Source organism: Uloborus diversus, chromosome 7, assembly GCF_026930045.1.
Source record: "Uloborus diversus isolate 005 chromosome 7, Udiv.v.3.1, whole genome shotgun sequence".
In the NCBI taxonomy this organism is placed as follows: Eukaryota; Metazoa; Arthropoda; class Arachnida; order Araneae; family Uloboridae; genus Uloborus; species Uloborus diversus.
Window position 1 is genome coordinate 134,156,099 of NC_072737.1, and position 18,906 is coordinate 134,175,004.

At 33.3% G+C, this 18,906-nt stretch overlaps 1 protein-coding gene across 1 annotated transcript in view; it reads right to left on the reverse strand.

The window, feature by feature from the left end:
- LOC129226614 (innexin unc-9-like) overlaps positions 1-18,835 on the reverse strand; it is a 44,078-nt gene extending 25,243 nt beyond the window's left edge. The window contains exon 1 of the mRNA XM_054861243.1: positions 18,042-18,835. Coding sequence (XP_054717218.1) covers positions 18,042-18,835 — 794 coding nt within the window. The remainder of the gene's footprint in view (positions 1-18,041) is intronic.
- Positions 18,836-18,906: the final 71 nt, after the last annotated feature.

Below are 18,906 nucleotides of genomic sequence, written 5' to 3' on the forward strand. Positions count from 1 at the left end.
ATTCACTGGGTTTTCGCAATTTTTCATACCCAGTGACTGAGCACCCCTCTACCTGAAAATCTACGCATTCTGCATTGACTGAAACAATTTAAATCCATAGCCTAAATATGTATACTTAATTTTTCTTTCGTAACGTTAAAAAATAAAATTTATCAATAAAAATAATATTTATCAAAACAATTGCTAGCGCGAAACCAGCCTTATTATTTTGAAAGAAAAAAAGAACGATTCACGGCAGTTAGAGTCATTCCATTTCAGATCAGGCAGGGTCTGTCACATGACCATCACCGATTTTTTTTGAAAAAATTACAGTATTTACAACTAAGGGACATATGAAATATCCCGAAAGGATTTTGCAAGAAAATTTTTTTTTTCTTCAGTTATAGTCTATTAAAATTCTGCACAAAATCCGCCATTTTGAAAAAAACCGGCAAAACACTCCATTTCAAATGGACATTATTTCAAAAGTATTTAACCTATTTGAATAATTCTTTTTTCTAAAAATAAATAAGGACCCATATATCCTCCAGACATCATTTTTGAAAGTTTAGGTTAGGTTTTTTGATAAAGAAAAAAAAATCATTTTTGTCGCGAAAAAACTGCATTTTTACCGATTTTATGATTTTTTTTTCTCCATGAAAAAAAGTTTTTTTTTTACTAAACGGAGATGGCAGTCTAAAGCCCTTATATGATAGTTTCATAACATATTTTATTATTAATCCTTGGATGCATATAGCCTCGGAAATAAAATTTGAAATTTTAAAATTTTTTAAAAATTAGCGATTTTTGAAGTGATTTTTACTCAAAAACCCATTTATTTAAGAATCTAAAAATTGGCTCATTTGAACCCCATATAATGCTTAAACAAGTGGGTTAGACACCGCAATCCCGTATTTTTTCCCATAAAATGTTTTATGATTTTTTGAAAGTGAACCTTATCGCCCATGGCATGCATTGTAAAACAAAAATTTCTAATAATTTCAGTCACTGAAAATCTGATGAAAATTAATGCCTAATAGCTACAATAATGGTGCACTTTATCAGCAACAAATAAAATTTTACTGACTTTTAATAATGTAGCAGTACCAAACCGCTTCTGATGATCCATTCAAATCCGTCTTTTTGTACTTCGTTATATGAATATATTTTTCTGCTGATCAGCGCCTAATTGTTATGGGAGCTGAGATCCCATACTTCCTTATTTGTTTCATTCAAATTTTTTGTTTTTTTTTGACCGAATTCAGACCACTTAAGCATTAAAATAAGTTCTGAAGACTTATTATCCCTGACCTTCTTTTGTTAGAAATTGGATCCCTGGCTATAATAGCTACCTTTGGTGATCTGTTTGGTTACCTCAACTTACAACCATGTTCAATTAATTATTTCTCTCATAAAACAAGTGGGCTTTTTAAATTCTTAAACTACAAGTGAGTTTTGCGGTATGAATTTAGTATACATATTCTTACGTATAAAAGTAATCATACTAGGTAGGATCCAAAAATTATGTGACAAACATTCGCCAATGTCAAACCAAAGCACGAAATTAAAATTAATCGTTTTAAATGCCTTGTATTGTTCTTCCCTTTGATGTTTTTCCCCTGTCGCGTGATTGAGTTGAAGAGAAAGAGAATTGAAAGAAAAAATATGATTCGTTGCTGCATATAAAAGTAACGGAGAATGCATAGCTTTGGAGACAAAATAAAGTAATATTTATAAAAAGAAATATATATATGTAGATTTTTACTGTTACTGATAAAGTATATCATTATCGTAGCTATTAGTCATTAATATAATCACCAAAGGCTCTTCTATCTAAAGGCTACACACGAAGAGTCTTACAAAAAGACGAATTGACTAGGTCATCAACAGCGGTTTTGTTACTGATATATTATTAAAAGTTAGTAAGATTTTAGTTGTTCCTGATAAAGGGCACCTTTATTGTAGTTATTAGGCATTAATATAATCAGGATTTTAGTTACTGAAATTATTAGACATTTTTATTTTACATGCTTGCCATGGGCGATAAGGTCACTTTCAAAAAATCATAAAACATTTTATGGGAAAAAATACGGGATGCGGTGTCTACCCCACTTGTTAAGCATTATATGGGGTTATAGTGAGCCAATTTTTAGATTTTTAAAAAATGGGTTTTTTGAGTAAAATCACTTCAAAAATCGCTAATTTTTGAAAATTTTCAAAATTTCAAATTTTATTTCCGAGGCTGTATGCATCCAAGGATTGGAATAAAATATGTTATGAAACTATCATATAAGGGCTTTAGACTGCCATCTCCATTTAGTAAAAAAAAACTTTTTTTTCATGGAGAAAAAAAATAATGTCCATTTGAAATGGAGTGTTTTGCCGGTTTTTTCCAAAATGGCGGATTTTGTGCAGAATTTTAATAGGCTGTAACTGAAGAAAAAAAAATTTTTCTTGCAAAATCCTTATTGGGATATTTCATATGTCCCTTAGTTGTAACTACTGTATTTTTTTCAAAAAAAATCGGTGATGGTCATATGACACTTTTCATACCTGCCTGCCTGATTTGAAATGGAATGACTCAGTAAAACTTTCAAATTTTTTTCAGGAAAAAAATACGTATCCAAAGTAACCAATCAGGTGTCAGATAGCTTAGAATATCAATAAAGAACACTTTTTATAGTGAATTTATTTAGAAAAAAAATTTTGGAAGCTTATTTAAAAAAAAAAAAAATGACGCGCTGTTCATTCACTGGGTGATGTTCACTCACTGGTCGGTCTACCCTATACAAAAAAAGATTCAAACTTCAGATGATGCTTGTGAAAATAATAGTTTTAGGAGCAGCAAAAGATGGAAAACGCTTGAATGGAAAAACATTTGGGGGATTGGGAATCCCGCAGGATTGAGAGCGAAATCCTGTGGGATCAAACCCGTTAAATATCCTACGGGATCCCGCGGGATTCGGGATCAGGATTTAGAGATTGGAAACACTAGTGCCAAAGACAACCCTCAAAATATTCAATGGCAGGTAAGTTTTCTCAGCGTTATTTGAATCAGACTTTCAAACGAGGGTGTTTTTTTTTACCATGAATATTCTCTGAAAGAAAGAGATATCAACTGTCCAATCTTCAAAAACTTTAAATTCAAAATTAAAAAAAAGGAAAAAAGGAAAAAGTGTCCTAACGAGTCTGTTTTGAAGCGAAATTGCTTTTCTTAAATTGTTTAACTCTTTTGAAAGTTATTTACTGCGGGAAGTTAGTAAACATAGACAAGCAGAACAAAGAAAGCACTGACAGAGATTCGCACATTTTTTTCTTTAAGCTGTGCACTTTAATTTAAGATTTATAATAAAATAGATTTTGTTAAAACGGTTTTATTCTTGCTCTCTGCGTATACCACAACTAAAAACATAACCAGCATTCTAAAAATATTTTGCAATTCAAATTACACACTACTTTTGTGCCATTCAGTTCAAAACCTTAATTTGCTGAAAGTTTCAAAAATTGCCTTCAATTGCTACGCTATTAAAGATTGGTATTTAAAATGATCAAATCAAAATGCATGTAATGCGTTATAGTCCAAGAGCCCATAAGTGCCAGACCTACCCCGTCATAGTATAAAGGCACAAAATCTTTTTGCGTAAGGACATCACAGTAAGTAAGAAAGTTTCGCTATTAATTAAGTTGAGTCGCGCTGACTTTGGCAGGAAACAGGTAACAAAGGTGCGTAAAATTGCTGCAAAAAGCTTAACGTCGTAGGTTCGTTCCATGTCATGTGACCTGGTGCTCCCCATCCAACCATCTCTGATTTGGAGGCCGTGCCTTTGAAACTCACTTACGCAAATTTTCAGCTTCCAAGTCACAAATCATGAGGATCTACACTGTAAAAACGATTCAGAAACGTTCCTGGAATATAATAGGCAGCTGATGTGCCCAATTTCAGTCAGTAACATGTCGTACAAAAACCAGGAACGTTTTCTGATAAAAGTCAGTAACCTTTCTGAAATATTAAGAAATCTCTCTTACTAAAACCAGTCGTGAACCTTCTAGAAAAATTAAATAGGTTTAACTTAATTGATTAGAACCTTCCTGATTTACCAAGAAGGCTCCAGAAATATTCGAGCAATCCCGGCCAAGCTACGCAAAAATTGCAAGCAAGAACCAAGCATATTCCTTGCCTGCGATTCCTGACTCGCAAAGCTATCCAGTGACTTATTTGCTCCCATTGGAAGCTTAGTCAATCCGAACGGGCCATATACAATCTAAAGCCGATACACTTAACAAGCACGCTCCGTCAATATTTAAACTGGTAGCAAAAAATATTTTTCGCACCAGTGCAAGGTCTGCATTCGTGCATCTTTCAGGAATGCAGGAAACTTTTTTGCGAAGACACTTGATTTTTTGGGGAAATAGGGGAAAACCTCTGAAATCACGAAACGTTCCACGGAAATAACCAGTAACGTTTCGGATTTTTTTTACAGTGTAGGATACCTCAAAAAAAAAAAAAAAAAAAAGAAAGAAAAAGAAAAAGGCAATTCGTTTCACAAAGCTAATCCTCAATTTTTGAGCCCCCCTTTTTTTCGATCCTAGATCCTCAGGATTTGGGTCTTGGAAGCTGAAATTTTGTACAGGTAAGTTTCAAAGGGCATGTCTGCACCTCTATGAAATTTCGTTCAAATCGGAGATGGTCGGTTGGAGACGACGAGATCACTTGACATGGAATGACTCAGTTTTTGACGCATCTTTGCTACCAGTTTCTTGCCAAAGCCAGCGACTCAGCTTAAATAAAAGCGAATCTCTCTTATGTGCTATGATGTCCTTACACAGAAACATTTTGGGCCTTTATACTATGACGTAGGTCTGGCACTCATGGGTTCTTACTCTATTTACTGAGACAGTTTATTATTATTATTATTATTATTATTATTATTATTCCTATTATTATTATTAGTTTTCTTCTTCTTCTTCTTCTTCTTCTTATTATTATTATTGTGTTGTTGTTGTTTTATAATCTTCATTTTTATCGTTATAATTTTTATTATTTAAACTGTCCAAGAATAACGATTCTTGAGCCAGATTCTGATCTTTATTTTCCTTTCATACGTGCGTAATAATTTAAAGATAAACGAAAATGAGTTATTTTATTGGTACAACTTTATAGGTTCTTAATAAATACATTGACTCTCAAAACAAAAGCTTAAACATTTCAATTCATAAAACTTATTTTATCAACCTTTCAAATTGAATTCTTTTGATACATTTTACAGCTTTTGAAACACAATGCTTGTCGATTCTCAAAGGCATTGTCAGAAGCACGATTAAAATAATAATACCACCTTAACAATAAAACTTACGTACGAGTATATTTTGACATTTATATCCATGCTTTAAGAGGCCCACAAGATTGAATTTTGAACGACAGAAAACAGCGTTTACGACATCATCAATAAACGCTTTGCGATAATTTCAGCCCTTTGTGCAATGAGAATGCTTTCAAAGCCTTACGCAAACTAAAAAACAAAATACTACCAAAATCGAATTTATCGGATAAAGCCTCGTTCAATATCATTTTGCATTGATCCTTTGAGCTGTTTCATTAATAATACAAATATTAACCTATACTTTGTAACGTTTAAACCAATTGAAATTTAACATGAAAGGTTTTTTTGAGCCGTTTCATCTCTTTGAGCTGAGTCATTTAAAATCAAATATGAACCAAGCCATTTTGATTGGATATTTCTATTAAATCTTTGTGAAGGAATGATGTAAAATATCAACACAGTTAAGCGTATTTGTTCCTATTCTCCAAATTCCACTCGGAAGTAATAATTTTCTTTTGAAACAAAATGAGTGTACGTGACCTTCCTAAGACAATACAATAGAATAATATTGAAGTTAATAGCGTAAGTCAGCAAATTTAGTATAATGTGGTAAAAAAACTGTTTATTAAACCATCTGGCCATCTTATATTGCTTGTTTTTTCAATCCTATTGTCCGTCTGAGGTTTATTACGGTAACTTAGATGGTGTAGTATATATTTAAAATTATTTACCATAGACGGACGGCTCCTGTAGCCCGGCTTGTGTCAACCACGTGGGGCATTTTGATGATTAGCAATAAAATTTTTCTTAGCTATCAGGCTGTTGTTTGGCGTGGAAAGGCAATAGATCCATTTTTATTGCGTTGTGCTTGTATGGCAATTGGATTTTATTTGATTTTAGTACGGGGTATTTGAGAAAGAACTTTGAAATGACATAACAGCCAAACCGTGTGAGATAGACAGGTGAAATAAGTTGTAAGTAGCACCACTGATCTGAAATCGTTTGCACACGGGTTTTCAAAAAAGTTTAAAAATTCAGAGAGCGCTGTAGACAATTGTTTTTTTTTTAATTGGTGTATGAGAAAGATCTCCACTACTTTGAAATGACTTAACAGCAAAACCGTGTGAGATGTAAAAGTGAAGCATGTGGTATGTTGCCCCAGCAAGTCTAAAAAATTTTCTACACCGGTTTCCAAATATATTTCGAAAAATGAGCATCAGAGAGCGCTGTAGTCAAATGTTTTTAAATTGGTATATGAAAGTGTATTTATTGATTAGAGGTTTAATCTCATTACCTACATCGAACCCAGTGGTTCGATATGGCTACACTGCAAATAAACCTGCACAATTTGGAACACTTTGTTTCAGAAAAAGTGATCCTAATATGTGAATGTGCGCTATGAAGTGTTTTGAATAAGCTCGGTCAGAAGGAAAGTGTTCCGAATATGTTTTGGATACTGAACCTCGAGTGCCAACACAAGAGTCCAGGCAGCAGATGCTTCGTCAACGCATTTGAAAACATGTTTGGTCACACTTGTAAAATCATTGCTTTCTTTGCTGCAATGAGAATGGCTAGATGAAGATTGGTTGGTTGTACTACATACTGTATGTATACACTATTAAATTAAATGACGTTATTTTTACTGTAAATTTTGTTACATTTTTTTTCAATACCCTCACTCATAAACTTAATTGAAAGAACTTTGTGCTACAAAATTGTGACGTATTTCATCACGTGTGCCAAATTCTGCGAAGCTACGCAGAAAGTATTAGTAAACATTGATGTCGATTTCAGAATTTTCATCTGTAACTGTTCTGGTCTGGTTTCGGAATAATATAATGCAAGTTACTTATTTCCATTACTATTCATTACATTATGCTTAAACATTTGAAAATTGACTTAGCACCCGCAGATCGTTGAGCTCCATATTTTGTGTACATTATTCGTTAGCATTTGTACATTAAGCACTTGTAAATCTTGAGCATTCACATTGTTTTAAGTAAACTTTTATTCATCATACTGTTTAAGTTGCAGAAAAATCTAAATATCTAAATTTAAAAATTATACAAGTGTAATTCAGATGTTTGACCATCGATTTTGTTTGGAACAAGGATCCCTAACTTTTATTGTTATTTGTTACACTTTATAAATTTATGAATTTTGAGTCTCACAATTTAAATTTAACACAAATGCATAGTAAAGCAAAAAAAAAAAGATGTTTGAATTTCAACTCTGAGCTCGAAATATATGCAAAAAGTTATATCAGCTAGCTTGATCTGATTTCTGAAACTACTAAAGCGTATATAGGCTTGTATAAATGTATGTGTGTCTCAGTACATATATTGGGCTTGGAACTGACTGGGAAACAAAAGGTTTAACACAACTGGCTTAGAAGATAATTCTGAGAAATTTACCTTTTTTTAGACTTATTTAAATCAATTTTTCAATTTGCTGTTCGACACGTTAATAAAGTTTTATATTTTGAAAAATGACCATGTCCTATTTAAGAAAAATGTACAACTTGATGAACTAAAATTAAATAACATATGATGAAAATTTTGACGAAAAACGTGTAATTGGATAAGTAAAAAGTTCATTCTGTTGCAGATTAAAGAAATATTTCAATATTATACGTATATTTCATGCAAACTATTTAACACTATAAAATAGAGGCTCAGGAGGCCAGAGATTGGAATACTCAGATTTTTTAGGGCTTTTAATTAAAAAAAATTCTAATTTTAGCTTTAATAACGCAATTTCAGGCCATATTTTTAATGTTCGGGCAAAGGTGTAGAGATACCTTCCCGATATATTTGTTGAAACTGATGTTTCGAAAATAACGTTTAAGCTGTCTTTGGGTGAAATAAAGGTGAGAAAACGAAGGGGAGGGAGGGGGTGTTCTAAAAAAAATGAATTAAACTGGAGTTTTAAAATTGCAATTTTAGATTGGTCTTTAGTAAACTATAAGAGTAAGAGTTTCTATGAATGATCCCCTCCGAAAACGACTCAGAGGTGAAGAATTAAGAACTTTTTTAGGGGACTTATGGGGATATCCAACCGCAATGTTTCAAAATTTAAATTTTAAAGTATAGTTTTAAGCTGAACTTAAAGACGTTAGAGGAAGGAAACTCGGAGGATCTCGCCATAAATTTAAAAAAAAACTTATATCTTAAAAACATTTTAGCTATATTTGATGATAAAAGGGAAGGGAGGAGAGGGGGGGGGGAGGATCTAATTCGAGAAAAATATTATTCAAGAGAATTTAGTGTTAAAGAGGACACATATTATTTGTGTTCAACTGATAAAGTTTATAAATGTAAAAAATAGCTTTTATAAATTACATTTTTATTTAATTTTACAATAGAATCGACTTGCATGTAAAAACGAGGATTCTGCAATACAACTGTCCAGCAATTTGATGTAAATTTTAAGCTCTGTACATGTGTCAAATAAATTAATTTAAAAAATATTGAGTTAAGTGACTGTTAAGGAGTAAAACTGTGAACGATTTCTGCAGATGCGTTTCAAGATTTCCTTTTATTGAAAAGAAGTCCGAAGAAAAAGAAATACTTCTGTTCAAGCTCAAGTTATGTAAGACATTTTCCTGACGTCGTTTGTATTGAAATTTCCAGACATTTGAAACTGAAATTCATTTTTTTTCGTATTTTGAAAAGCTTTGAAACAAAGAACCTACCACACTAAATTTAATAAAACGCTCGACTGATACAAAATAAGTCAAAATTGACCAACACTCCATTAATTAAACTTTTGACCAAAGACGATGAGGATTCCGCAATACTACTTTCAGCAATGTGATGTAAATTTTAAAATGTGTGTTTATGTCAATTAGGGTAATTTTAAAAATATTTTGTTTTACGACAAGATGTGTTTAGTAAACTGCAAAATAGGAGTTCAGAGATTCTAAGTGCATCAGTTTAAAATGTAAATTGAATACGTGTTTTAATTTTTAGCTGCATCAGAGAACTTATTTCTTCCTTGAGACAATTTAAGTTTTTAAACAGCACTCTGTATTTCAAAGTATAATTAAGCGAGTTTGACCAGGAATTTTTGTGAACTCGTGTTTTAATTGAAAGAAAATCACACTATTAAAAAAATTCAAGTACGACTGAAACTTCTTATGTTGAAGTGGCCCATTCAACTCAAACATAAATCGATTCAATTGAATAAGATTGTATCTTCCAATAGCACAGCCAAAAATTTGCATTGCCTCATCCAATTGAAATTTCTCACTACGCTACTGGTAGATAGCATTCCATCGAATTGAACACAATCGAGTTGAATGTGCCATTAAAAAAAGCAAGTGACGTTTAATAACTTTTGCTCACACTAACAATCGGGTTTTCACAAAATTTTATTCCTGAAGTAATTTTTCCAAAAAATCATACTGAAATAACAATTTAGAAACAGTACCTAGTGAAATATATGTCGCTCAATTTTTCACCAAGTGGGCGTCCATTCATAACATCCTTTCAGGGGCACATTCAACTTAACATAATTGATGATTCGATTTGAACAAATTCTATCAACCAAAAGTGAAGCAAGAAATTTCCTTTACTCCACCCAGAAGAAAATGTCTCGCTACGTGACTGGTAGATAGAATTCGATCGAATCGAACATAATCGAACAAATCATGCTTCTTAGTCGGCATTGAAAAAAATACCGATTTGGCTCAAAAAAAGAAAAATTGTAAACGCTTCTTTTAGAACCTCTGTGCACACCAGAAATGGAGATGCACAACCAGACTCCACTCAGTCTACATACAAAATTCAACTTATTACGGCATACAGTTTTTCAGTTATACGAGATACATTAAAACCTGGGGTGAATTCGTGCTTGGTCTTACTGGAACGCCGTTACTTTTCAAGAAAAATGATTCCGCTTCCACACATAACTGGCCAAAAATCGTTATTCAATCATTTATCATGACCGTTTCTGGCATTGCAACATCTACGAATTCACCTCTGATACATACGTACTTTCTGAGATGACGAGAAAACTCGTGATAATGAATTCAGTAATTATCAAAAATGGGCATTTTGATTGCCCGTACATTCATATGCACTTGCAGACGGGTCGAAAACACTAAACATATATCTGAGAATGAGTTAAATGGAATTTTTAAGCCTAATTCAAATGAATTTTTTTTTTTTTAAATTTAATGCATTTACTCCTGTACTTTGCACAAGGTAGAGAAAATAAATACATACTAATTGGTAATTCCATCTTTACAGTGAAGTTTAACAGAAATGGATAGTTATTAAGGAATTTCATTGCATTTTAATGGTTTAAAAGAACACTAATACTTATTTTAACGGTCATTGATCATAAACCGAGCAGTAGACTGTACTGAAGAGCTAAGTAGTAGGAACGTAAACAAATGAGATTTATAGATAGTAATAAAAAAAGTTTTTACTCTTGGGAATTTTTTTAAAAATTAATTTATGTAACCATTTGTTTTTGACACATTTTTGTTTACTTTTTACATTATTGATTGGCTTTGAAAACTTACTTATGGAAATTTATATTTCAAATTTAGTTCTCGTTTCTGTATTAAATATGATTTGCACTACAATTTCCTGCTACTTTTTTTGCTCGTTTGTCATTTTGCTGTAAACTATTCAATTGGTTTTGCGATGCCATTAGAATTTAAATTTTCATACTAATAATACATATTAATAATCATATTCACTCAAAGCCTAAACCCATCACCAAGCCTGCTGTCTCAACAAAAATGAATTTAGTGACCTTTTTTTTCTTTTTAAAAGCTTCTTTTATACTTGGGTAGCACACATTCCGGGAGGATATTAGTGATCGGTAATTGTTCCGAGACATATCCTAAAAACTGTACTAAAACGTGTGCCACAAAATGTTTAGCGCAAGTGTTCAAAACCATTCTTTTACACTATCCACGAAGTGTCTAAAAAGTGCGCAAAAAAGGATATACATGTTCCAAACAGTGTTTCTACAAGTGTTTTGAAAACTGACCACAAAAAGTGTTCTAAAAAAGGGGACAAGTGTACGTGTTCAAAAAGTATTATGACATGTGTTCACAAAACGGTTCTAATAACCATTACAAAAACAGTGTTCTCAAAAAGGAGACAAGTGTACGTGTGCAAATTGTGTTCAAAAAGTGTTTGATTATTTGCAGTGTACCTTTCGCTGCTGTAACATCATGCAATCGAATGGTCATATTACTGCTGTGAAAGATGGCCCTTTCAAACCTATCGCAATGAGATTTTACCTCTGTTCAACAACTACTTTTATACATCAATTAAAAAACATTTGACTTCTGCGCTGTGTGAAATGTTTAACAATTTCTGAAAACTTACAACTTGTTTCCCATTTCTATCTCACACGGTTTTGCTGGTTATGTCATTTCAGAGTAGGGGAGTTCTTTCTCAAACACCCTGAACTTTAAAATTCAAATCAATGTATAATCAAATCGTTCACACTCTTTTAGTGTAATATTTTTTAATTACCTTTTACCCTCATCCCCATGCTGAAATTGTGAAAAATAACTTACAAAATATTTACACACTGCTTATTTGCGGTCAAAAAATCAAAACGATATCCTTTTACCAGCTTTTCCAAAATAACTCATGCTTCCAGCGGGACATGAATGCCCAACTTACTTATTGCTCTTATAAAATTACTATTTCATTATTCTCTAATTGTAAATTTTAATATTTTACACATAAAAGTATAGAATGAAGGATGTATTGTACATCAAGAAATCACTGAACTATTATTTAATAGATTGTCATTGAAAATTAGTATGAACGATAAAAAATCTAAACAACACCTAAACTAAACTCCTCTCATTTTTTCTGCTACTTAGTTTGTTTTTCCGCTCTTCATGAACAAGATTTAAAAAGTTTCTCATTTAAATTATATGTGCTTGTTGCTTTGTCTCTTCTTAAGGTACTCACTTCATAACGTTTTGGCTTGTAAATAGCATTAAATCACAGCTTTTTGAGATTTTCCTTCGTGTTTAAGGGAGAGCAGCTTGTGTTTTTACTAAAGCACTTATAATTATTTCACTGTTTCCGAGTCTGGAGAATTTTCATTAGTGGTAACGAAGTTTCACTTTAATTATTATTTTTCACGAAATTTGAATTTTTCTAGAAAGAATCTCTTGTATGTTTTGAAATTATGTAGACCTCACTGGTCCTGACCTTTTGAAATATTTATTTTCACTTTATTTTTTATGATGTGTTGTTTAGCATTTTTACTACTCATTTAATGCATTGTATATTTAAAAACTGATATTTGAAATTCATTTTTTAATATTTTAGGAGTTTTTTTAAATTTAAATAAAGGACTATTTCTTCGTACTTAATTTCAAAAACATCGTCCACTTCCTCTGCAGCACTATTTATTGGAATTTCTATTGCAATTACAGCATGCAGCTCCCCCTGTTGGCAATTTTTGTTAACAGATTTCCATTTTCTCTACGTGGTTTTTATGGGTTTCACAATAAACATAGTGTTTATTTTATTTCAATGTCAGCCTTTGTTTCCGATATTTTTTTTTTGAAATCAGGGAGTCCTTTCCTGAACACCCTATACAATGAAAAGTAAAATAGATGTAACTGTACATTTTTAGAGATCGCTGAAAAAACGTGGTCTATCTCTCCTGGAATTACCCTTATTACTAATCATTTCACAGTTAAAAATAATTCTGAATTATTCAATAAAATGCTTTTTTTTCGCATTCAAAATTTTAGATGACACTACAGTAATCTGCTGAATACCCGAGGAATTCGGTGGCACAAGTGCCGCGTGTAATAAAAATCGCGGAAAAATTGCAGAAAGGCTAAAATGAAGGACGAATTGCCCTTTCTCAAAAACATAGCTTTATTGATGCCAAATACTTTCTCCAAACAGGGAAAATATATACAGAACATTAAAAACGTTTTGTACTTTTGCACAACAAAATTTAACCTCTACAAAGAACAAGTGTATGTACGATGAAGAAAGTACAAAAAATGAAAAACAAAAACATTTGACTTTAAATTTACAATTTTTCGAGAGAAAAAAACAGCCATTGGTATATGCTTTTAACTTCAAAAATACGTGTTCCTGATCGTTAATTGACTCGCGAATGATTGAAAATCTAAAAAATTTTGAATTTACAAATTTTTAAGCCTACCACAGAACTACATGCCATATACCAGGGCCTTAGGGTATTTTCTGCCTCAGGGTCTTAGGTACTTTTAGAGGTAAGTTGCCAGGGGCAACTCACTGCTAAAAATAAATAAACTTTGCCTTCAATTAACTAGTAGAATTGCACCATGCTGCGTACACTGGTGTGATAAATTGACTTTTCTACCAATTTGTTAGAACTTTCAGCTTCAATGAGATGACATCTGCCCCCAGTTCGGTTATTCACTAATCCTGACTGATGACTTCTAATAAGAACGAAACTGCAGTGTATAATTACTGTATGTACTGTACAGTACTATAATAGTGATGCATGTTGTTACTACTTCATACCGTACGTACCGTACTGCTCTGTTTTATGTCTCTTTCTCCCATTGATCATTCATTCTGTGCATCGTAACAATATTTGATGTTGAATAATACAGATATTTCAAGATGCAACAAAAAATTACTTAATTGTAAAAGAAATGGCAATATATAGTTAAGAAATGTTTTAAAACACTTTGAGAGGTATTTACAAATATCCAAAATTTGTAGATATGTTGACAAAAAATTTGTATACATAGGGGAGGGGGGACAAAAGCTGGTAGATTTTCGAAGAATGCTCGAAAATTGTAGTTTTTGGATTTTTATCGTAACAATTTCGATTTTATTTCCTAGCAGAGTTCTTGAACTTCGAAATGAAAAGTGATTTTTGTATTATTTCCAACCCGATATTTATTTATTTATCAAACATTACAAACACTTGAAAAACCCGCTTCGCCCTACAAGGGGGCCCAAAGCGGGTAAGCTTAACGAATTGTTATTTGGTACATTTGCCAATCAAATATGAAATTATAAATGATTCAATTAATTAACTAGCTACCTGCCATCATAAAAAAAAATGTTTAAAATTTTTTATATTTAACCAATTTAAAGTCAGTACATTTGTTTATAAAACATAAAGAAATAACTGATTAAATCAATAGACTAATTAATTGCAATCATAAAAAATACTTTTTAAAAAAAGTTATACTTATTCGATCAAAATAGAAAATCTAAGACAGCACATATATCAAGAAATTACAAATAAATACATGATTAAATCCTATACAAGCTTTGCCCGACCCGCTTTGCACGAAAGCATGTTTTTTATTTTAAAAATTACATCCTTAAATTAATAATTAAAAAAAACGTAATGACCATTGTAGTTTGTAAGTGGATGGTGTAAACATAACGTAATATTATTGACAATCAGAAAAATAATCTGGTCTTCGACAAATTACAAGCTACAAAACTACTTTTTTTTAAAAAAAGAAATGTATCATTTCTTTACTTTAAGCCTGGTTACGCCATGCCGCTTCATGGCTGCTTTACTGGGACTGATTAAAACTCGAGGGTGTTCGGGTAAACACGACTTACGTACGCATCGCCGCTGACCATACCATGCGGGAGCCTACGAAGGCCTTCCCGCTTTGTGGGCCACCCTCCCTTACGATTTTCCACAACGGGAAGCTTCGACTTACGCGAGGTGTCTTGGAACGCATCCCTCGCGTAAATTGAGACTTCACTGCATTACATTTTGTTTAAAAAAAAAAAAACACTTAAAAACCCTTTAGAAATTCCTTAAAAAATGAAAAGTTAAAGCTGATAATTTCTTAAAATAAATTGAAAGCAATTAAAATGGAAAAGGAAACAAGAGCGAAAATGAGCAATTATCATTTTTAAATATTTTTAACGCAAAAATAAAGTAATAAAAATATAGCTCCATATCTTTTTAAAAAACTATGCAGCTGAAAGCTTCTGCCCCTTTTTTTGCCTCTAGTGCTCCTTCAAATGTTACATTACAAAAAATATTCATTCATGCAAACCACACTTCGCTGAGGTACTTCAACACGTAGACAGGAAACATCTGAAACATAAAATATGAAGAGGTCTTGTAACTGACTTTTCTTAGTCGAATTTTTATGTTTGTTCTGGGCAGAATGCAGAAAATAACGCGGGCACGTAGTTTTCTTTAATGGTGGAAATTTTAGCTTTGGAATCCCTGGTGAATCATTGAGTTCAAAGAAACAGATTCTTCGGAAGAATACCTCAAATAAGTCTCAAGAATTTCGTCTAGTCTTGTCTTGTTACCAAACCCAGTTTCTTAAAGACACATCCGGGACATCATTTGCTCTATTTTCCAAAAGTAAGCGCAAAAATGCAATAGCTTTAAGCAGTTCCTATCATATGAACACTTCTTGTTTCTTATGCGTTTAAGTCAAAATACTTCGTTTGGGCATCTTATTCCAGTACCGTCATTAGAGTTCAAGTTTTTTAGTCTTCAAAACAACTTTGAGGATATATTGTGAATTGTGCGCCGGTATTAAATCCTTATTTAAGGACATATGCTATGTTCTTTTTTTTTACTACAAATACACGTCATTACTTCTACAAAGCAAAAAGAAGTAAAAGTAATTTTTGGCCCGAACTCTCTTGCTTACTAATGCTACAAAAAATCTTAGGTAAAGGATGTTTTAATTAATTTAACGTTATTGTAAGATTTTGTAGGTTTAAAAACTAAAAAAAAAATTATCTAATCCTTGACACCTGTTAGTATTCGTTTCTTGTCAAATTGTTTTTTACGGGAAAACAATGACATTTTTTTTTATAGAATGCCCCCCTCCCCTTCCCCCCGATGAACAAAGTAAGAAGAAATAAACTACTTCGTGTTGTGAAATACGGGCGAAACTAGTCAAACTGAGGTCAGCAGTTGCAAGGTTAAAAATCACCATAACAGAATTTTTGCAAAAACTACAGCCCCATGAAAAAAAAGGCGTAAATTGATGTTGTTTGTTCAAGAACTACACCTACAAAGTCACTTAAACGTGTGCCTTGCAACGATTTTTGAATTTATTATATGTTTGCTTAGATAAAAAGCTGTTTATAAGTTGAAAAGATGTTTTTGTCTGTCAATAGTAAATGGGCTACTAAATTTGCCTTTAGGAAAATGTGTTGCTCTCATTTTATTACAAAGATATTGCTATATTCCTTAGCATAGTGGTGATGCACTGATTCTTATCAGAAAGTTCAAGCTGACTAGCGGATTTTTTTCTGCAAAAATGGTTAACTTTTGCTTATTTATTTATTTATTTTTGATTAACTTTCATTGTAAAATTTTTGCAGATTTTAAACTTAAAAAAAAATGTATTTTTGTTCTCCTGTATGGCGGTAGCTTCATGTTAAACTGTTTATTTCAGAAGAAAAAAGGAATAAAAATAATTTTAAATGATTTCACTAAAAGAAAAAAAAAAGAAAGAAAGAAACTGGTGTTGGTTTTTGAAATTGGATTGAGAGTTTTTGAGTTCATCAATAAAGTAAAGGAAGCTTAATGTTATTTTTTTTAAAAGCTACAGCATGAAGATATCGAACCATAAAGTTAAAACTAACGGCCCTAGAGTGAAAGTTAACTTAAATATTTACCTGTGTGAGTTGTTCCAGGACTACAGCTCCTACGTTGCGTGAATGTGCAATCCAACCTCTTTAGAATTTAGTATTTATCACCGATATTGCAAGACTATGTGTATTGAAAAAAAAAAAAAAACTACGGTTGTCTGTTCATAGGAAATATTCTATGAGAAGTGACTAAGTCTGTATTGCGATAGAAGGATTCATATGAACGATTCCAATAGTTTAAACAGAAATAAAGGTCCGTTTCTTTTAAAGAGCTTTTGTAGAGACCAATTTCTTTAGAGGGGTTCGAAAATGAAAGTAATAGGTTGAAGAAAGTCAGATCAATCGAAATTTCGGCAGTAGTTAACGAAATGCTGCATTACACAGTAGTGCCATAAAAAAACTTTCAAAGCAGTTGTAGAACAAGAGTTAAAAATAAAGATACGTACGGACTGCGACCGACCTTTGCGTGGATCATCTTCGACGCTTTCGCGCTCGTCCCGAAGGAGTTTAAACCATTCAAAAGTTCTTGAGCGGGACAAAGCTTCCTCGCCGTAAACTTGTTTTAACATTTCGTAGGTTTCCGCAGCTGTCTTGCCGAATTTTAAGCAAAATTTAATGTTAATTATTTGTTTCAGTTTAACTTCAATAACAGGAATTTAATTGCTACGTTTTAATGCGCCTTTCCACGAGAGCCACTTACTTCAGAATGGTGCCGATTGCACTGCACATGCGCAAAAAACGCTCTTCATCATGCAATTATTAGCGCCATCTTAAGGTTTTTCCTATCCTCCTATTAGTTATGTCAGTTCTGGAAATTAATAGCCGGACCTTGTATTAAAGAGTCGAATTTTAAATTTTTGAAAAAGGAACAAGATTATTCAATTTGCATTAAGTTAAAGTTCTGATACGTTTAGTAATGCGTACATCAGTATTATATAAAATGGGTCCAGAGACTCGCCTTTTTAATTTGAAGTAATCCTTAGAGGATCATTCATTAAATCAAAAATAGACACATTTATATTCCGCGCGAAGTACCTCTAATTTTCATAACTAATTTGTTACTAATCTAAAAATTGTAAGTAATTCATATGAACGTTTCATTACTTTAGTATTTCAAACATGGAAACAAAAAATGACTTACCTCCTTAAGATCTCTACTCCGTGTTTAAAATATCCTCTTCCCATGAATGCGGTGAGAAGTAAGAACTGCAGGAACACATTCAGAACATACAGAGTCTTCACCAAAAGGTACAGGCAGCAGAGGTAACGGCTTGGTCCCGTGCCGCAGCGACACGTCACTGGAATGCGGCATGAGGGATCGGCACAGCAGCCGACGTTCCCGTTGACCATTGTGTGGAACTGGTCAACAAACTCGGCAAGCAATGCCTCTCTCTGTTGGCAACCTGGTGGCAAGCTCGCGATGTCAGAGGCCCGCTTCAACAACCGCCGGATCTTGACTCCGGCATTGTGCGCGCATGCTCCCCACAGCACGAAGGGAAGATGGAAGCAACAGCCCTGCACCAGCAGGATCAGCGGGGACCACTGATAGTAGGTGACGCGCACCCTCCTCAACCTATCGGCAGTGATGGGACCACCATCTTCTGCCGTGCCATAGTCAATCTCGTCTGACAGGGTCTTGGGGTCCAGGGTGTTCTCGGCTGGCTCGCCGATGCTCTCGTCGCCGTTGCCATCTGTCACCAGGTAATAGGTCGAAGTTGTCCAACAGTAACTGTTCACATAGCGCGACTGCGACTCAGTAAAGTAGGTCGGCGTGAAGCACTCGATGGGGTCGCCGATGTACTGTTTGGTGAAGATAGGAAGCGCTAAGAAGAGGAACACCAGCAGCGTGTACTTGCGGTTGAGCTTGTCGATGCCGTCGTCTATCGGCACGTGGATGCCGCCGATCAGATCGTGGAACCGGAGTAGGAAAGACATCTTGGCGGGGTGCTGCTGCTATTCTTGGATGCGTCAGCGCTTCTACGGGCGGCACGAGATCTGTCTTCGGT